The 22,856-nt window shown below is 38.0% G+C and overlaps 1 protein-coding gene across 1 annotated transcript in view; it reads left to right on the forward strand.

Moving 5' to 3' along the window:
• Positions 1-22,856, forward strand: part of LOC124792201 (ionotropic receptor 25a) — a 436,300-nt gene that overhangs the window by 223,479 nt on the left and 189,965 nt on the right. The window contains exon 11 of the mRNA XM_047257921.1: positions 9,365-9,564. Within this exon, the coding sequence (XP_047113877.1) occupies positions 9,365-9,564 (200 nt within the window). The remainder of the gene's footprint in view (positions 1-9,364; positions 9,565-22,856) is intronic.

The raw sequence follows: 22,856 nt of genomic DNA on the forward strand, positions 1-22,856 counted from the left end.
TAACCATGCAAATATTTTTGAAATTTTGTGATGCGATAGGTGATGGATAAGGCTTCCTTCTCCAGCTGATTGTAATTGTCTTGAGCCTTGGTCAATGTATTAGATGTGAATTCTACTGGGCATTCAGTGGTTCCAACCTTGTGAGTTAAAACTGCCGCTGTTCCATGAGATAATGCATCAACGGCAAGCTCTACCGGTTTTTGCCTATTGAAATGAATAAGTCATGGGCAACTAAGGAGTGCACTTTTCAGCTGTTGAAGCTATTGTTCACTTTCTCCAGTCCATTAGAAAGGAACGTTTTTACACTGCGAGTGATGCAAAGAATCAGCAATTTGTGCTGTTTTGGAATAAATTTGACATAGTGGGTCAGTTTGCCCTTAACTGCCTGTATTTCTCATACATTTTTATGAGAAGGTAATCTCCAGATGGCCTTTAGTTGTTTAGTTAAGAAATGAGTGACATGGGTGCCAATAAATTATCCCCAGCATTCAGTTTCACTATTTAAAAATGAGTACTTCTGTAAATTACACTTAAGCCCTGCATTGATTAAAACTTGAAAAGAGATTCCAAATTTTTGAGATTCTGTTCCAGTGCTTGTCCAGACACAATGATGTCATCCAAATTATTTGAACACAATGAACATTTGACATCACTTGTCCAAGAAATCATTGAAATAATGCAGCAGCAGATGCACTTCTGAGGGGAAGGTAATGGTATTGATACAAACTGACATGTTTTTTCTTTACCTCATCCAGGATTGATGATAAGTAACAACTAAATCAATATTACATAAGATTCATCCACATGTTATTTAGTCGATAAGATCCTCAATGTGTGGGAGCAGGAAAGAATCAGTAACCATTTGAGTGTTAACTTTTGCTTTAAAGTCACACAAAGTCTGATTTTCCCCACTGATTTTCTTGTGATAATGAGTGGAGATGCCCACTGACTAGCAGAAATAGGTTCCAAGACACCAGTTTGTCCTTATCCATTGAGTTTAGTAGCAAATTCATTGTCAGTCGCGTGGTCACCAGGTGTGCACAGTAAAACTTTGGTTGAGCATTGTCTTTGAATGTAATATGTGCTTGAAAATTCATCATGTGTCCCAATATTCCACTGAACAACTGTCCATATTTTACATACAATTGATGAATGCTGGCATGGGAAACTTTTTTATCAATAGCACGCACATTGTCCTGAATATCTAATCCAAAAAAATCAAATACATCCAAAAATATTGAGACTTAAGCATGATCAAACTACTGTAAATAGCATTAATGCTATTCCTGTTGCAAAGTGTATGACCCAAAAACACACCATCACTGTTATGGGCTGTAAGACACAGTTGTTATTTTCAGGGCTGAGGTGTCCCAGTTTGCAGTAAGTAGTTTGATTAATCAGTGTGACTGAAGCACCAGTGCCTGGCTAAAATGATCTAAAACTGTAAATATAAGAATAGTTTGTGGTTTTTTCCTCTAAATATGACTGTCATTTCTAATGAGCCATTTGCTGTTTGTCCAAGTGAGAAAGGCTGATTTGAATTAGCCAAATTTTGCACTGTACACATTGCTCTGTGATATGTGTGCATATGTCTCCAGTTCCTGTGAGAATTTCCAGTAGAAGCGGGTAAAGATTCCTACTGTGAGATTATATTAACCTCCATCTGCCAAAATTTAGACTGGTGTGGCTCAAAGTTTGCTTTGCACTTACTTAGGAAGCACACTTTCTTTGTGTGGCCTGATTTATAATTGTGTCAGCTTTTCATTTAGTGGAAGAAGCTGTGTTTGTGATCATGCATGACATAAAATGTGAGACAAGACTTCAGAGCACATGGATTTTATAAGTGGTTGTGCACCTCACGCCCTGTTAGCTGTTGGCTGTTGTCAAGATTAGCTATGTGGCGCAGAGTTCCCTTAGAACTAAGGTTGGGGACCACTGCAAAAAAAGTCATATTAAAATCAAGTCCCATGACATCATGTACTTCCTGAGCTTTGATTACTTAAAGTGCATCATTGAGACAAGGAATGCAATGCTTTAGAAACTCAGCCGGTATTCTGTTATCTGCAAGTTTCTGAATAATGGTGTGTTGAAGAATTTCACCTTGAAAAGAAGTTTCAGAAGTGCAGCTAAAATTACAGTTCCCAGTCATGTCCTTGAGGTCAGCAATCCTTTTCTTGTAAAACTGATTGCTATTATGATGTGTATGAAAAAAACTGAAATGAGCAGCAGCTACATGAAGCTTCACTTCATACGAGTCATCTACTTTTCGACCAACTTCCTCATAGGGAAGGGTTTGGGGCTATGTTTGAAGGAACAATTTCTTACACAAACAAAAGATGTGCACTCCTATCCAGTAAAAAAGAAAGACTGTCGTGAATCACAATATTTGTAGGCTGCAAAGTGCTGCTAGAGCTGTAACCAGTACTCCATCTGTTCCTCTTCTTTTTCATCATGAGAGTAGAAGAGAGGAGCCAGCAAATGGCCGCTGGAATTCTATTTTTCACTTGTTATTGACTGATGAGTTTCTGTGAGTTAATTTTAGTTAGTTCTCCCAACACTGAGAGAAATATTGATTAGTTTGGTATGCAGAGATTTTGAATCTTCTTTATGTGAAGAGTAACATATCAGAGTAAAGAGTAACATATCAAACACTGTACTATAGAATGACTAAACCATATATGTATTTATTTACAATGTATTCAGTATAAAGTGCAAATAACTTTGTAACCTGTGATCGCTCTCTCTCTCTCTCTCTCTCTCTCTCTCTCTCTCTCTCTCTCTCTCTCTCTGTCTGTCTCTCTGTTCCACTAGTAATAGTTTACAAAAGTCACTAACAGCCAAAGCGCCAACAGAATCATACTAGGTTCATAAAGCCCTCACTTCTCTGCCTTCTGTAACTTTTGTATAATCTGAAAATGTTGACTTAGAATGTGTGCAGACCAAACAGAGCTGCAGATAGTGAGGCAGTGGGAATTTAGCATGCTCTGGTGGCATGTGTAGGGCTACCTGGTGAGCTCCCTATAGCAGCAGCTCATGGTGGCTGTTTTAAATATTAGTTCTGTGGAAATATGAGTGGTTCACAATGAACCATGAGGAGTGAACAGAGATAATGCAGCACTGCACATTTCATTCAGCATCTCCTTATCTCTACCCCTATGCTTTCTTGTACACCTATTATGCATTAGGCTTTGTTTATTTAAAAGTTTCTTTACAGTGCCTATATACCATGGAGGATCGCTCTCATCATAAACTACACTACTACTTACGTATCTATGAAGTGCATGGCCAACCACTCTTCCAAAATTGAGTCACAGTTCTTCTGTGTGCTTCTCTCCAGAGCTAAATGTTTTGAATTCCTTATTGAGATACAACACTATTGCCTCTTTATCTAGTTTGCTGCTGAAAATATAAATTCTATTTGTTTTAGTGGCCCTTTGTACTTCAGTAATCATTATCATTAAAACTGCCTCATGGTCACTGATATCAGCTTCAGTGCAGACATTCTCAAACAGGTCAAGTGTGTTTGTTGTTATTAGATCCTTTACATTTCCACCATGAATGGACTTCTAAACAATCTATTCTTGGTAGTTCTTAGAGAAGGCATTTAGCAATGTTTCACAGAATGTCGTGCTCACCACTTACAAAACTTTAATTTTCCCAGTTGTTTGTTGGATGATTAAAGTTTCCTTTATCAATGACTGTTTGTTTGGGGAACTTATGTACTAGTGAACTTAGGCTTTGTCTCAAGTTTTTGGTTAAATCTGGAGGTGAGTCTGACAGTCAATGGAAGCCTCCAATTATAAGTTTATGCCCACCCTTGGTACTGATTCTTATCCAGACAATCTCACATGCAGTTTCAACTTTTGTCTCAGTCACTCTGAGTTTCTTGTCTACTGGAACAAATACACCATCTTCATTTACCATTAGCATATCATTTTCAAATACACTTTAATTTTCGCCAAATGTCTCACCAACCTCAGTTTTGGATTTGAACATTTTAAATCTCTGGATTATCTTTCCAATTGTCTTAGAACCGGGAGGATGTGATCAGTTCTGAGGACAAAGCTGCAGATTGTGAGCTGGGGTGAATTTCACTGTGGAAGGCTGGTATTCTCAACCTTCTCTGCCAGTTGTTGGAATTACTGAAGTATTACTTTGGAGCCAGATGACAGGCATCATTTGCTCCAATCTGTGCCTCAGTCTCCAGTTTGTTGCACACTGTTCCATTATGGCTGCTGGACTAGCCTCTTCAGCATATTGAATGAAGCCCACAGGCATACAAACTGAGTTCAGTTGGTGTTCCTTCCCATTCCTGCTACTGTTTCACTAAGTATTACCATTATTTGCTCTAAGTTTGAACTTCCAACAGTTAAGAGTTCCATGTCTTGTGAGTTAGTCTCCTCTTGACATAGCAGGTTTCCTAAAGGAATCAGTTTCAGAGACAGGCAGCACTTCTGATTTGTCTGTCAGGGGGATGGGTATAACACCCCATGTTCTCACTTGCCTTATAACCTCAGTACAGGTTACCTGGACCTACCACTGACATGCCACTCACAGCCAAGTGAATGAGTAGTGACAGAGCCAATGCTTCATGCAGAGCAAACAGGCTCTACAAGCAAGTATTGCACTTGAGGTACCTTTCGTACACAACTCTCTGGAGCTCTCCCAACACAACCATTTGCAGCAGCTTTCAATCATTTGACAATAGTCATATCGATTTTTAGTTGCCTGAAAACATCAAGTAACTCACCTATATTCAAGAACAGTTTACACAGTGAGGTTGCATTGTGCCTGGTGCAGTATTTTACAGAATGGTAATTAGTAACTCTAAAATAAGCCTGCTTATTTTCTGTTAATTTGTGGGCCTGTTAAACTAAAAGTATTACTAATTCCCTTTGACAACTGAAGCAGTTAGAATGCAAAATGAGACTTCTGTTGAGGCAATAGAAAAACTGGTCATAATGCTGATTTCCTGAAACTTTTTTGAGGTTACAGCCACTAATAAACTTGAAAATAGAATTACCTGAAATTTCATGGATCGGTCTTTGCATCGTGAAAATATGAAGATGCACAGCATTTATATATGATATGATAAATGTACATATTATACACGCCTGTTGAAAGGGAAAATTAAATATAACTCATGATATTAGCTATAATATGTGCTACATTAACTAAATGACAAACACCAGTGTACTGTGAAATATGTCACGTACAACACTCATAACTTACAAAAATTTACAAAAATATGTGTTTGCAAGTGTCAAAAAATTCTCAAAAACATATTTACTTTTCAATAATTGTACAATTGCATTAGCAAACAACTGGTTTTGAGCTAGAATACTGTTGCCAAAAGTTTCTAAAATGCACTAACTGCTGATATGATATGAGTTTTTTTATGGAACTCACAAATGTTCAAAATTAAATACATCATGATATACATGAGGATTGACATAACCAATGAAAAATTGTGCAAAAACAACATGAACAGTAAAATATTAGATTCTAGGATTTCAATGGATGGATCTGACATGTGCAATCTTACACAAAGGAAAATTTGGAAGTCAGCTTTTACATGTAAATAAATTTACAATTGTAAGAAACTTTCACTTAACTGAATTTGTGAATGCTTCTACACTGACATGCCAAAGATGAGCACTGCGGCATCATATTATCACAGTCAAAATTGCTAAAATTGTGAGTCACCAACAAAGCAACTCTTCTGCTTGAGGTGGCCAATGATGCTGCTCATGTCCATCTTATAATCTCATTTCAAGACACTACCCATTCCTTCAGCTATTCTACCAAGTCCTTCACAACCTCAGACAGAATTACCATGTCATAATCAATTTTCTAAGCTTTTATGGCTTGTCCCTTAACTTAAATCCCCTTTTCAAATTTCTCTTTGTTTTTCTTTGCAGTTTGCTCAACATACACATTGAATGCCACTACGGAAAGGCTATAAACCTGTCTCACTCCCTATTCAACTATTGCTTCACTTTCATCTTACTTGACTCTTGTAACTGCATTTGACTCTTGTAACCGTTGTACAAAGCTTTTGCTTCCTACATTTCATCCCTGCTACCTTTAGAATTTCAAAGAGTGCATTCCAGTTATCCATGTCAAAAAATATAAATATGAATTTCTTCATTCTATCTGCTAAGATAGGTCAATGAGTCAGCGTTGCCTCATATGTCCCTATATTTCTCCAAAACCAAAACTGATCCTCCCTAATGCACCTTCTTCCACTCTTACTGCTCTTCTGTAGGTAGCCTGTTTCAGTCTTGTGTAACTAGGGCTTATTAAACTGATGGTTCAGTAATATATGCGCCTGTCAGCTCCTGCCTTCTTTGTAATTGGTATTATTATGTTCTTTGTGTAGTCCAGAGTATTTTTGTCTCTCATATATAGTTTTGTCATGGCTGGCTCTCCCAAGGATCTAAATAATTTTGAGAGCATTTTGTCTACTTCAAGGAAGTTGTTTGTACTTTGGTATCATATCTCCCGTCTGATCATTGTCTTCATCCATTTCCTAGTATTATCTTCAACTTCATTTCCCTTGTACAGGTCATCTATATGCTCCTTTCACATTACACCTTTAATTTCCTTGCATAGTACTGACTTGCCATCAAGCTCTTGAGATACTCATACAACATTTCTCTTTTCTCCAGAGATTTTGCATTTCTCTCTGTACTATTCCTGCTTAGGCAACGACCTCGCCGCAGTGGATATACCAGTTCCCGTGAGATCACCGAAGTTAAGTACTGTCGGGCATGGTTGGCACTTGGATGGGTGACTATCCAGGCTGCCATGTGCTGTTGCCATTTTTTGGGGTGCACACAGCCTTGTGATGCCAATTGAGGAGCTACTTGACTGAATAGTAGTGGCTTCGGTCAAGAATACCATCGTAACAACCGTGAGAGCGGTGTGCTGACCCCATGCCCCTCCTATCTGCATTCTCCACTGAGGATGACATGGCGGTTGGATGGTCCCGGTAGGCCACTTGTGGCCTGAAGAAGGAGTACTATTCCTGCTTAGCCTTTTTGCACTTTCCATCAATATAACTTTTTTAGTTATGTGTATTAACTTTTGCTGGCTTCATTTGCAGTGTGTTTATATTTCCTCTTTTGTCAGTTAAATTTAATATCTCATATGTTATCAGATGATTTCTTCTGGGCCTTGTCTTCTTGTCTATTTTATCCTCTGTTGCCTTCACTATTTCATCTTTCAAGGCTACCAATTCAGCTTTTGTTGTGTTCCTTATCCCTGTTTAAGCCAGTCATTTTGAAATTCTCCTTGGTTTTGTACCTTTTTACAGATTCTTCAGTTTTAATCTGCATTTCATAGCCAGTAAACATGGTCCGAGTTCACATCTACTCATTGATATATTTTTCACTTTAAAATCTAGGTTTGAAGTCTCTGCCTTACCATTATATAATGTATTTGAAACCTTCTGGTGTCTCCAGATCTCTCCCACCTTATACAGTCTTCTTTCATGATCTTTAAAGCAAGTATTAGCAGTGATTAAATTGTATTCAGTGCAAAGTTCTACCAAGCCAGTCCCTCTCTCATTCACCCCCCCCCCCCCTCCAGATGATGCCTCCTACTATTTTTCCTTCACCTTCCTTTTCCTACTATCAAATTCCACCTCCAAACCACAATTAAATTTACATCCCCCTATACTATTGGATTAGTTTCTTTTATATCATACATTCTTTCAGTCTCTTCATCATCTAGTAGTCATACAAACTTGTAGTATTGCAGTAGATGTTGGCTGTGGTGGTCACTATGCTGTTCACAATAGTTCACCTGCATTCCTATTCTTTTATTCATTATTGGAACTACGCCAGCATTACCTCTAACTGATTTTGTGTTGATAACCCTGCGCTCCCCTGACCAGAACTCTTCTTCTTTCTGCCACTACCTCTCAATAATTCCCACTACATTGAACTTCAACCTATACATTTCCATTTTAAGGGCACCAGAGTAAGGAATAGAATAGAATAGAATAGAATAATTTTATTGTTGCAGATTAAAACTGTATGCCAGACTTAGAGTCAAACTCGGGACCTTTGCCTTTCGTGGGCAAGTGCTCTACCAACTGAGCTACCCAAGCATGACTCATGCCCCGTCCTCACAGCTTTCCTTCTGCCAGTACCTCATCTCCTACCTTCCAAACTTTACAGAAGCTTGCAGGAACTTTAGTTTTCAGGACTCGATCAGTTAGGCCTACTTTGAATTTCTTTGTTGGAATGCAGCCAATAAAGTGTGCCAAAAAAACTTTAAAAAACTTATCAAATAGTATATTTGCTGGCAAATTGTTACTTAAATTATAGGGTGTGTCTCCATGACACTGACCAAACCAGTCTCTGTCAGCAAGGGAATTACAAAATCTATGAATTTGTTTCATTTGAGACAGGTCTGGTGATCACAAGTTCTTAGTTCATGGAGTGTCAATTTTTCTTCATAAATAATAATTAATTTGTGGTCCTTTATGTTCAGAAGATAACAATTGCACTGAAGTTTCTTATATTGTTTTATTAAAGTAATTGGTATATGTAATTGGTAAATATATGAACTACACATTCTCCCATTTAAATTCCCTCAGTAAATATTTTTTAATTAGGGATCTGTCACCACTCATACTGCCAGCACCACTGGCACCAAGATTTGTGACATTTACTCATTATTTAACTATCACAAATATCATTAAGCAGTTAACTAAGAACTATGATTTCACTGCAAGGTAGTAAAATTACATGTTTCTACATTCACACATTATAGTTTCATTGTCATGTCCCACAAATTGCAACAAACTGTGATTTCTTTCCACTTATGGATATGATAATTACTATAAAGCCAAAATCAGTTATCTTTTCAAATAAAATAAAATATTGTACCCTGTGGGTGTCAGTGCACCAAGTGTAGTGTCACCATGCGTGTATACTTAAATCAACCATCAACTGTATCAGCACTGGCCGGCCACAGCAGGCCATCGTAGAAAGCTGCACATAGCGTAGTCCCTGCTGTACTGTCTACCCATGATTCACACCCACATAAATGTGGAACAGTGCTGGCTCACCCTTACTATGTTCTTTTAGTTTGTACCACTTACATCAGTTGTTCTGTGTATCGTTTATGTTGCGCCCTCTGTATGTCTTGTTACATGTGGAATCTTGAGAGGCTTGTTTCTGTTATGGTTCTGTGGTTGATGAATAAAGATATATTTGTGTTATATTGGTTATCACATAAAATATGGCTAAAGCTGAATTCTGATACTTGCTAACATTTCAAAACTGATTTTCAGTGAGATGTAGTAGAATAAATCATTTGGTATTACAGCACATAACTTCATATTTTTCAGAAAGCACACATAGCACTAGGAGCACTGTCAGTGATGGCAGAGCGTGAAAATGTGGTGGATTTTACAGTGCCTTACTACGATCTTGTTGGGATCACAATACTGATGAAAAAACCAAAAACACCAACATCACTCTTCAAATTTCTTACTGTTCTTGAGAATGACGTATGGCTGTGCATACTTGCAGCCTACTTCTTCACCAGGTATCACAACTGACATTACAAGTTTGTTTAACAGTGCACACTACATAAATTATTTGAAATAGTAATCTTAGTTTTACATATTTTTTTTTCTTTCTTTACTGTGTTCTAGTCTAAATTCCTATATAACTCTCCTTACAGGTTACTGCATTTTTTTGGTTTCTCAATGAGTATTCCAAGTGTTCTCTTCTTATTTTTTCATATCTACGTCCACATCTATGTACATACTCCACAATCCACTGTATGGTGTGTGGTGGAGGGTAACAATACTAGCCACTTTTTTTCCTGTTCCACTCACAAATAGAGAAAAGAAAAACAACTGTCTTTATGTCTCCATACAAACTGTAATTTCTCTTATCTTAACTTGGTGATCCTTATGTGAAATGTACATCGGCAGCAATAGAATTGTTCTGCAGCCAGGTTTAAATGCTGGGTCTCCAAATTTTCTCATAAGCACTCCACAGAAGAAAATCTTTTTCCCTCCAAAGAGGAGGGACTTACTGGTAAGAAATCTTGAGCAGTACTGAAGAATGGGTTGCACCAGTGTTCCATATTTGACCTCTTTACAGATGAACCTACACTTTCCTAGGATTCTTATAATAAACCTTAGTCAACGATTTGCCTTTGCTACTACCATCCTTACACACTTGTTCCATTTCATATCACTATTTAATCAGAATGATATTGTCAAGCAGCACACTGCTAATGCTGTATTCAAACATTATGGAATTTTTTCCTTACTCGTCTGCATTATGTTACATTTTTCAGATTTAGATAAAACTGATGTTCATCACACTAACAAGAAATTTTGTTTGTTATATTGTATCCTCCTACAGTCACTTCACAATGACACCTTCATGCACAAAAGTGACATCAGCAAACAACTGCAGATGGCTGCTCACCCTGTCTATCAGATCATTTATGTATATAGAAAATAAGAGTAGTCTTAAGGCACTTTCTTGGGTCACTCCTGATGATACTCATGTCTCTGATGAACACTTACCTTTGAGGACAATTTAATGGGTTCTACACTCCTGGAAATTGAAATAAGAACACCGTGAATTCATTGTCCCAGGAAGGGGAAACTTTATTGACACATTCCTGGGGTCAGATACATCACATGATCACACTGACAGAACCACAGGCACATAGACACAGGCAACAGAGCATGCACAATGTCGGCACTAGTACAGTGTATATCCACCTTTCGCAGCAATGCAGGCTGCTATTCTCCCATGGAGACGATCGTAGAGATGCTGGATGTAGTCCTGTGGAACGGCTTGCCATGCCATTTGCACCTGGCGCCTCAGTTGGACCAGCGTTCGTGCTGGACGTGCAGACTGCGTGAGACGACGCTTCATCCAGTCCCAAACATGCTCAATGGGGGACAGATCCGGAGATCTTGCTGGCCAGTGTAGTTGACTTACACCTTCTAGAGCACGTTGGGTGGCACGGGATACATGCGGACGTGCATTGTCCTGTTGGAACAGCAAGTTCCCTTGCCGGTCTAGGAATGGTAGAACGATGGGTTCGATGACGGTTTGGATGTACCGTGCACTATTCAGTGTCCCCTCGACGATCACCAGTGGTGTACGGCCAGTGTAGGAGATTGCTCCCCACACCATGATGCCGGGTGTTGGCCCTGTGTGCCTTGGTCGTATGCAGTCCTGATTGTGGCGCTCACCTGCACGGCGCCAAACACGCATACGACCATCATTGGCACCAAGGCAGAAGCGACTCTCATCGCTGAGGACGACACGTCTCCATTCGTCCCTCCATTCACGCCTGTCGCGACACCACTGGAGGCGGGCTGCACGATGTTGGGGCGTGAGCGGAAGATGGCCTAACGGTGTGCGGGACCGTAGCCCAGCTTCATGGAGACGGTTGCGAATGGTCCTCGCCGATACCCCAGGAGCAACAGTGTCCCTAATTTGCTGGGAAGTGGCGGTGCAGTCCCCTACGGCACTGCGTAGGATCCTACGGTCTTGGCGTGCATCCGTGCGTCGCTGCGGTCCGGTCCCAGGTCGACGGGCACGTGCACCTTCCGCCAACCACTGGCAACAACATCGATGTACTGTGGAACCTCACGCCCCACGTGTTGAGCAATTCGGCGGTACGTCCACCCGGCCTCCCGCATGCCCACTATACGCCCTCGCTCAAAGTCCGTCAACTGCACATACGGTTCACGTCCACGCTGTCGCGGCATGCTACCAGTGTTAAAGACTGCGATGGAGCTCCGTATGCCACGGCAAACTGGCTGACACTGACGGCGGCGGTGCACAAATGCTGCGCAGCTAGCGCCATTCGACTGCCAACACCGCGGTTCCTGGTGTGTCCGCTGTGCCGTGCGTGTGATCATTGCTTGTACAGCCCTCTCACAGTGTCTGGAGCTAGTATGGTGGGTCTGACACACCGGTGTCAATGTGTTCTTTTTTCCATTTCCAGGAGTGTATTAAGTAAGGAGTCTTCAGGCCACTCACATATCTTGGAATCTATTTCACATGCTCATACCTTCATTAACAGTCTGCAGAAATCTGGGAATATGGAATCTGTCTGTTGCCCTTTGTCCAAGGTTCACAGGATATTGGGTAGAAAAATGCTTTCTAAAGCCAGCTATTTATTTAAAGAGTCATGTCAGTATTACCAGATCAATATTCTAAGAATATGCTTGATGGTAGGCCATAAAAAAAAGATTACCAAAACTGAACCATAGTTCTGTTTACTGGTCAGAAGGAGAGACAGGCATGCACAGAAAGTCATTAAACGAATGGCTGTTAGAAACAGTGTTTCTTTCATTTGCCTAAAAAGAGGTAGGGGGAGGAGCAAATGACAGGGATTAATTTAAAAAACCACCTAGTACCTTAGGTCAAAGGATATACAGCATACATAAACCAATCAAGAAGCACTGTTTTGCACTTAGAAGTATCAAGAAAAAACTGTTGGGTCGTTTCACTTATTTTTACTCTCTTTTCTCTTATGGAAAGATCTTCTGTGGAAAAGCACCTAAAGTAAATAAAGTATTTATGTATAAGAAGTGTGTCATAAGAATATTATGTAAAGTACAATCTACACATATTTTTTGAGGATCCTCGAACTATTACACTCACTTCCCTGTTTATTTACTCCTGTAAAGTGTTTATTGCTCACAACTTAATTAATCAATTACAATACAAGACATAAAACATTTGCAATGATATTTGGGCAGTTCCTGTCTAACATAGCACAAAAAAGTGGGAATTCCTATCAGTTAAAAAGAGTGTTAAAAACATGCCTCATTAGCCATTCTTTCTTCATATTGTCTGAATGTCTGTATTCAAGGATTGAAAAGTTCACTTACTTACATAGCAAATAGTAGTGTTCCTTGTAAAACTGTATGACAAGTTGTAATATATTGCAAACCAGACTCTGTGCCTAAGGAAGAAGACAATTATGTTCTTTGAAGGATACCAGTAAAAAAAAAGTCAACATCAAGCAGCCTGTGGATGGTAAACAGCAGATCTTCAGTATAACTGAGGAAGCAGCAGCTGTTTTCTAAGTAGCAGCTTTCTATATAATTCACTCCATTAAATTTAGCTTACATAAGAATGAACATCATTAAGAAGTATCATGATTTTTTTATTTTTAATATGGTATAAATCACTGTTATTTCCTTGTCTTTTATTAATGTATAACTTGACTCATTTGACATCCCTGAAGAGTCCTCTTCTTGCTGTGATCTACAGAACATTGCAAATAAATGAATGAAAGGTGTTTGTGATACAAACAAATAATCTGATTGTGGAAAGCATAGCATCTACTAATATGAAAATGCCACTGCATAGTGGTGATTCGAAGTGTGAAGATTGAAAGAGGAGTACATAGGCAGTAGTGATGTAGTTAGAGATGTCAGGTAAATATTTTGACTGAGAGGGAAACATTCCCGGTCACAAACATTTTTTTTTAGTTGAACTATAAAATGAATAGCACAATAAGATGCAAGTTTGATTCCTATGACAAAACGTTTATGTATTTGGTGCTCACAATAATATAAATACCGCTGAAAATTTACTTGCCAATATGAGAAGCTTGTGACAAGCACCAAAATTGGTATGACATGTTTCATCTTCATAGAAAAAACAGTTGTAGAGGGTGGAAGACACTGAGCTTTCTCTCTGAACTCATACTAATAGGAAACCACACCATATGAGAAAGCAAAAAGACAGAGCTTAAAGAAAAGCTTTCAGAGGGCGCAGGAAGCCAAAGACAGCAAGTATTGTGACAATTCAGTTACAAAATTGTAGATAGGAGGCTAAAAGTGGCAATTAAGTTTCTATATAGTAGAAGATTAGAAAATTATTAGTGGAAAGAGTAATATGATGAAAATACAGGATGTTTCAAAAAGAATATATGTATCACAAAGTATTACATTGTCAAAACTATCAATTGCTGCATCACATGTAAGTTATTGGAGGAACGAACACATTGTCTGGTTTATATTTCTTGATGCTAGATGTCAGTTTTCTTCTATTTGTTTGGTTACTATCAATTGTTGCAAAATATCTATTCCACAGCAGAAATCATTTTGTGTTTTTGAGTTTGTGAAGTGTAATTCTATGATTACAGTACAAAGATATTTCAGGTTGAGGTACCAAACTGATCCTCTGAATCAATGGAACATTTGCAGGCAGTATCAACAGTTTGTAGACAAAAGATGTGTATGTAAAGGAGAGAGTCCTGGCTGCACTCATGTTTCTGATGAATTCAAATCTCTTTCCAATCGATTCCTTGTGGCAACCAGGAGTCATAATTGCCTACGATGACTGTCTGGTGTATTATGAGATGTCAGTTGGTAGAAAGCTGTACAAGTTAGAGCTGTTACAGCTTCTGCATTATTATCATAATCACAAATATGTGGCATTTTCTAATGAGCTTCAGATTGCTATTGACAAAGATAGCTGATATGCACAATGCATTATGTTCAGTGATGAAGTGACTTTTCACCTTAGTGGGAAAGTAAACAAGTACAACATTTGAATTTTGAGTCTGTAGAATTCATACATTGAACATTATACAAGATTCACCTAAAGTTAATGTGTTTTGTGTAATAATACCACTAAACTGTTTACAGCCCATTCTTCTTTGATGGGAACATTGTTAACATGAATGAGAACAACTTCATTTTTAACAATATGTGGCACCCCCTCACTGAATTGCAAAGTGTGTGAATATCTGAATGAAACTCTACCATGATGTCGAAGTGGTCCTCAAACACTGGCAACTTAGCACTTCTCAGCTGGCCTCTACAGTCACTGGATTTGACATCTTGTTACTTCCTCCTGTGGGGTTTCATGATGGATATTGTGTATGCTCGAACACTACCACAGAAAGCAGAAGAACCGGATACATATTGCCATAGCACCATTGATGATGGACAAGCTTACCTGTGTATTGGAGGAATTCGAGGGCTGATGTGATATTATTCATGTCGCTGGTGGAGGACTTGTTGAACAAATGTAATCTAAACATGTTCCATTAATACGTGTCCCAAGTTTCATAATTTATGTCTTATAGTTTGACAAATACATGCAGTCACACCCTGTACAATGAATAAGAAAAAGAGGCACTTTTGAGAAACAAAAATATAGGGTGATTCAGAAAACCATTTACAAACTGATGTGACACATCAGGCATACAACAAGGCGCAGTAATTTAATAGTAACTGGGGATCACAAACACCACAAAAGAGACCTACAATCACATGAGGACATTGCTACACAAACATGGACTGAGTGCATGGAGATCATCACCATTCATGCCATGGAAGCCTTGGGAGCAACATGGCTAGCTACACACACCATGAAATGCCTGAGATGCATTTGAGGTATGGCACAGCCAACTGCAATGGACTAGAAGCCATGTGATTGTATTGTGTGAAATGTCAAAATAGAAAGATGCTGCACCACACGTTATTCACCATCCTGCGTTGCTGACTGTGCAAAACCAGCTTGTTCCATCTGTACAAGCCAGATGCTGGTTCCCGACAAACAGCACAGACACTTGTGGCAGAAGATACATTCTCAGAAGGGTGCAGTGGATGCCACCACCAAGTGCATGAGGTGTATGCCACACCATTGATATCCCCCAAAACTCCATCTGGTGCACTGCACATGATTAAGGACTGCATCTATTGCCATTCACAATGTTTCCAGGCATTGAAACTGGGGGATTATAACAAGCCCATGGGATTTGCACAGTGGCTTCTGAAGGAATCTGCTGCAGACTGAAGCTTCACAGTGAGTGTCCTCTTCACCGATGAGGCTGCATTCTCACTCAAGGGTGTGACTGAATGTTCATAACCTGCATATGTGGGTCGATGTGACCCCACATGTTACAAGTACCCATGCCTTATAACACAAATTTACCCTTGATTGCGGGCTGGCATCATTGGTGACTGTTTAATTCGTCTATATATTCTCCTGGACTGACATGATCATTGTACATAACTCATATCCCTTTGAGAGGTTCTACCAGACATGTTGAATGATGTTCCCATGCCTATTCATCACTGCATTTCAGCACGACAGAGCCGCTGTGCATTTCAGCAGGAAAGTGAGGGCAGATCTGTAAGCAGCCTTTCCTGGCCACTGGACTGGTTGTGGTGAGCCAGTTGCATGGCCATCATCATCACCTGATCTGTCACCAACTAATTTTTTCCTGTGGGTGTATGAAACATCTGTTACATTTCTAGATGACCTAGTGGGCAGGATTGTTGCAGCAGCTTCCTTTTGTTTAACATCTTCTGGAATAAAATAACAGACACAAGGATGCTTTATTTGCCACTCAGACCATTCAGATAGTTCTCACCAACACCACCAGTCTGAACTTTGGAGGTAGGTAGTGCACATACAGCTGGTGCTCGTCACAAATGTCACTGATTTCAATGTGACCAAGGTAAGTAGTGTCATAAGAATGCTCATGTTCTCAGTTAATTGACACAAAGGCCATCATAGCTCTAATACTATTAGTATTAGTAGTAGTAGTAGTTTTATTCATCTGTGGGTCACTTTTACAAGAATTTTGAACATGTTTTGATATTACAGTTTAAGGACATACTTGCAGCTATAATTTGACAAGGATCTGACAGATAGTCAGCCATGGGCTTATTGCAGGAACTTTCCCATATTTTCCTGAAGTAATTTAGGAAAACAGTGAATACCTAAATCAGGATGGCTGGATGGAGACTGGAGCCTCTATCCTACTGCATACAATGCTAATCTGTTTAAATGGTGAAAATTCTGTTTATGTCTTGTGTATGAGTACAATACTCTTTAGCAAAGAAATTTATAATAATGTAAAAGCTTGTGCTTTGCTACTCATTCATTTCCCAGGCCTGAAGACCACACACACTACATACACAACCCACACACACACACACACACACACACACACACACACACACACACACACACACACACACACACACATTATTATGGAAAGTTCTTATGTATAGTTTTACATGTTCTACCATTATACATGAGGGCTAAGATATTGGTGTGTGTGTGTGTGTGTGTGTGTGTGTGTGTGTGTGTGTGTGTGTGTGTGAATTCCTAAGGGACCAAACTGCTGAGGTCATCAGTCCCTAGACCTGCACACTACTTAAAACTAACTTATGTATGACCAACACACACACCCATGCCTGAGGGAGGACTTTAACCTCTGGCAAGAGGTGCCATGTATTTCGTGACATGGTGACTCAAACTGCACGGCCAGTCCGCGCAGCGATTTTGTTTGGTTTACATATTGCATATCATATCTTCTCATTTTATTGCTTGAAAAAGTGAATCAGCATCCCTCCATAATAAACAATATGATATGTTGAGTTCAGAGAGATGATAAGATGTTAGTATTGATGTTGTCTATAAGAAAGTATCATTTCAGTATATAACTGAGGTAAAATTCAGAAGTAGTAACAAAAAATATGCATGTTGTAATGAATTGTAACCAACTTTAAACTTTGACAAATGCATGCTACTGCAAATTAGTGAAAGAAAAAATACAGATATATTTGGTAAAGTAATTAGTGGCAATTCTCTGAATGGTGATACATTAATTAAATATCAGGAAGAGTATTTCAAAATAGTGTGAACTAGACTAAACACATAGTTGTAATAAGGACTGTTGGGAGTTAGAATCTATGCCATGAGAATTTTTAACTTTACAAAGTCATGTTTGTTGCTGTATATACCCAACATGTTGTACATTCCATACTTAAAATGTTCATTTTATATTTTACCAATGTATAAAGCATTAATAAATTACATTAATCAAACTGAAATTATTCCATGTCACAGGATGTGATCTCACAATATCAGTGACTAAGTCTTAATACTCTTATTAATTAAAGTGGCATGGATTGCTTGAACAGAAAATGTGTTTATCATTGAAATTTTATAGTTCTAATACAGACTTAAGATATGATGGCTTATCTCAAAACTCTTGCAAACAATCAACAAATGTAAATGAAAGAAGGAAGGTTAGAGTTTCATATCCTATCAGGAATAAGGTCATTAGAGATAGAAACTTTTGGGAAGAGAGAATTATAGCACATGGCAGTTCATTGTGAAGATGTACATGTACACAAACAATTATGAGGATGTGTTGGAAGATATGTTGATGAAACAAAGATATGTACCACATCAGTGAAGATAATTTCATTCATTTATTGCTCTATGTGCATGTCAAGAATAACAAACATCACCAAAGAAGCATAATACATGCTGTCTACAGAGACTCTGTATTATCAAGAAGAAAAGGCTCACTGAAAACCCTTCTACAAAACTGCTTTTCTATTGAAGGGAGTGTAGCAAAGATTATTTCTACATCCAGCAATTTGAATGATTAAAGTTTTGAAGTAAACCATGAATGCATTACTCCCTCACATGGTATTTAACTAAGAAGAACTTACTAAAGAAGTAAATGATGGCATTTGATGTAAATCACATCTGATAATGTGGCACTTCAGGCTAAAAGGAGGGATCATGAGAATAATACATTACATTCCCAAATGGGAAGATGTTAAACTGTAATAAACACAAGTGTTTAGTGCAGAACTGTTGGAGAAGACCTCAGACCAACCATAAAACACTGTCAAAAGGAGCATTCTATGTGGCACCAGATTCAGGTAAGCTGTTATAACAGGTTAGGAAACAGGCTTTAGAGCATATGAATGTATGTCACACAATTCTCATGTGTTAAATTCACCCAAAAAATGTCCAGTTGTTTTTTTATACATTCATGACACAGTGGAGAATATGGCTGCCATTTTAATATGTTATTAATGGAATGAACAGATTGAACTGATGATTGATTTGGCCATTGAAGCAATGTCAGAGTCATTTTCAAGTGACAATAATATACGGCATAAGAGGCTGGCACATCTATACTCTGACACAATGGAAACTACATAAGACTGTTGTCAAAGGTGTTATGAATATGAAAGCTGTTAATAAACTACAGTGAAACACAGTTGGAAGTTAAGTGGACTTGACTTCCTTTACAGTTGTCTACATCTCAAGCTAAGAGAATCCTTGAATTAGGTCATTTAGATCTGTGTCAACCAATGCATATGATGCCAATTAGAAGAGAAGGATACTTTCTAATTCTAACCAATGATACACAAATAAATAATAACCAGGTACCAAAAATAACTGAAAAATTGATGAAGGTTTGTGAATACCAAACCGAAAACAGGATTCATATCTTGTGCTCTGAAAGCAGTTTGTAACTAAGATGCTAATGAATGTTATGAATGAAGGAAGAGCCAGTATCAGAGAACAGTACCTCTCACTCCAGAACAAAATACAGTAGCTGAATTATGTAAAAGTATAATCCATGAGAAGACATGGTACTTTCTCCTTGAAGACAACTTACCCAAAAATACTGTGGACAATTGGGCTCTGTAGTAGCATATCCCCTCAACAGTCCATAATATTATTAATAATATACACATATCAGTTGGTTCTACTAAGAAATTTGTCAGTAAAGTAGAAGAAGTTGGCCACCAATAAATCCTATAGGCACCACTTAAACTGAACTAAGATAATCTATTTACAAGTGTTGGCAAGTTATTGATACTATGCATTTTTGTATAATGGACACCTTTCAAGACCAAAGTAAATGAATTCAAATCTTTGTGAAGGTTAGTCTTATTTCTCATATTGATTCCATGAACTGAACTGTTGTTTTGAAAAAAAAAAAAGTATTATTTTCAACATATTTCCTTAAGAGATAAATGTGCTGTCCAGTCATATTAATGTGACCACCTCTCAGAATGCTGGATAACCAAATTTTGTAGTGTGGACCACTGTCAGACATACTGGAAGATAGTCAATGAGGTCTGGAAGATACTGAAAGGAATATGGACTCCAGTTCTGTTGCCAACTGCACTAGGTTTTTTGTTTGAGGACCCATGGTACAAACAGCCCAGTCAAGGTGATCCCACAGATTCTGGTGAATAAGAGACCCAAACTATTTAAAACAGTTAACGCAGAACAGGGAATTGCATTTCACTGTCTTTTACTTTCGCTTTTCGCATACCCCCCCCTGCCACCTCACCATTTACACATTTATCTGGCCAGTGCACTACTGTTTAACTTTCCATAAGCCTCATTAATAGTTTGCAGGTGAACATCCACATACTGCTACAATAGTTTCCTGTTGAACATCTATGAGCAGTAAAGCCTAACCACAAATTTCACAGATCTTAAAGAATAATCAGGTATGTATGGAATAGACACTGTCACTGTTTTTACACAGCCTAATTGTTTAACACTTATTCCACAGTTAATTTGAAGCATTGTTATTGTTCTAACCTGCACAGGTTACACCTCCGAAACTAACCATAAACTGTCTCATGGCCAAAAACTGGGGAAGTTTAATTTACAGAAATTACAATTAAAACTTGATTCATGAAATTAACTGAATACATCAAAAGATTCCATCTTTTTAACAGTTTCTTCGACCACAAGAGTTAAGCTGAATTATTTGTTTAAATGCTTAAATTTACATCATTATGCAAACAATACTTTTGAAAAAAACTGTTAATTACTTTGAAATTAATTAAGGGCTGGCTTTGCTAACATGTTTTCAAATTGATCCAAATAGATACTTTAAGATTACTAGTATTTGTTCCTCCAAATGTTCATAATTAGTACAGAATTTATATTTTTTTATCTGTCAACAATAGAATTTAAATTATGAAACAATTACTGATTTCACCCTATAGCAAAAGATACGGTAGTAACAAGGCATAGTTGAAACGAATTAGAAAATCAATTATACACATAAAACTAAGCACAAAATCAGATCTGGTGATAAACTCTTTAAAACTGAGGGCCAATCTTTCTCTTTTATGAAAATGCAGATTATATTCACATAAGTTGATGGTAATTAGTTAAACATGAAAACATGATTTAAGGAGTCAGATGGCAAAACAAGAGGGGAATTAAAATTATCCCAGCTTGCTTCGCCACAGAGTGTACACCAAATTTGGTTGAAACTGCTCCAGGCTTTCTTGAGTTATGCTTTTATGACTCCTCATTTCATTCCAACTGGCAGCCATAGTGATTGTATGGGTGTATTACTGTCCCAGTACTTTCTTCAATCATACATGTACTAAGTTTGGCAGAAATTGCTTCAGCTGATACGGAGAGATGCTGATTTGTCATTGTCTTTGCAACCCTCACCCCAAACACTCCCTTTCCTAGTGGCACAAGTTTATCTGGTCACCAATGAACCTAGCATTCCATTACATTGGACAAACAGAAAGATGATATTTTAAATGGAAAAACCTGTCTATTTTCTGTACCATCAAGGAAACTGAAACTGATGCAAGCATCTGTGTAAGCCTGAATGAGTATAAGAAATGTATTTTCCTTTACAGAGTGATTCATCAGAGATCTTCTTAATTTTTGTAAAAACCTTTTATTCTGCATCCTGGTTCCAATTCCCTTCTGGTCTTCCTCATCTCTGATCCAGTTTTTGTATGAGTATACCACTCATTTTAACTATACAAAAAAAAAAAACAATAAATCATTAGTTCCTGAAAAATATAGTAATCCTATATGTGTAAATTCACATGAAATATTTGCTACAACAAGAAAACGAGGTTTGTAGTGCAGTCACCCTTCTGCTATTTTCCTTAATGTGGACCTCATATGCAAATAAATATTTTGTCCATGTGCCTGGAATCAGTACGAACCTCATAGAACAAATCCACGCCGCACTTGTACCTATTCTTACTTGTAGGATCATGTTACATAAAAGATATAAAAGTGTTGAGTAAACAACTTTTGATAATGTCTATAATGAAAAGACTTAGATGCTGAAATTTGCCTTCTCATTTTGTATCAAAAAATTACTCTCCCATAGTCAAAATGTTAATCTTTATACAGAAGCTGTTATCCATAGCTGACATTACTGTAATTGGGCAGCAATAGAAACTGAGCCTGTATGTCTCTACTTGCAGGCTATTAATTATTATCAGTGGCTGTTACCAGATATAGTTTTTTCATATCAGTGTTCAGAGTGGAGCAGATTCTGCTTATTGCAGATACTGTTCTAATGGTACATGTAACAGCATTCAGTCTTTGAACAAGATCCTGAACCTGGGCTTTCCAGGACAGCTTACCATCTGGATTGTTAAAATTCACTAGCTTTGATATAATTCCTGCTTTGTTCTATGTGATATCCTTACCCCACTAGTCAGCTGTCAAGGATGCTGGTTAGTGCTAGTGCCCTGGTTTAAACATTCTAATGGAAAGCAACTTTCAAAGAGCACAAGAAATGAAGACCTCCAATGTAAACAGTGCTATGAGACAAGTTCATTCTTTGGAGAAATTGTGCAGTAAATTTTCAATAAAATCTCTAATAAGACATTTCTATTATGTCCAATGTGATTGTTTTATTTAGATAAATCATTGGTTTTTAATATGCTTACAACGTTTAAAATGGTAAATTCTTCAGTGGGTACTTAACATAGTTTATTTTCAAACTCAGTGCATTTAACTTGAGTTAGCATTGACTTACCAAATTTAAGAAGTTTTATTGTGAAACCTCTCAAAAACACAAATCTGAAAGATCCCAATTGTTTCATTTGTTGATACTAAGAATTCCATTAACAATTTTTGCAACAATAAAGTATGAAACCCTCAAAAATTAATTCGGCACAACGTAAAATTAATTTTAGCAAGTACCTTACTACAGCATATAAACAATTTTAAGAATGACCCTTGATGTTTAGCATCACCTTGTCACAT

This window comes from Schistocerca piceifrons, chromosome 1 (assembly GCF_021461385.2).
Source record: "Schistocerca piceifrons isolate TAMUIC-IGC-003096 chromosome 1, iqSchPice1.1, whole genome shotgun sequence".
In the NCBI taxonomy this organism is placed as follows: Eukaryota; Metazoa; Arthropoda; class Insecta; order Orthoptera; family Acrididae; genus Schistocerca; species Schistocerca piceifrons.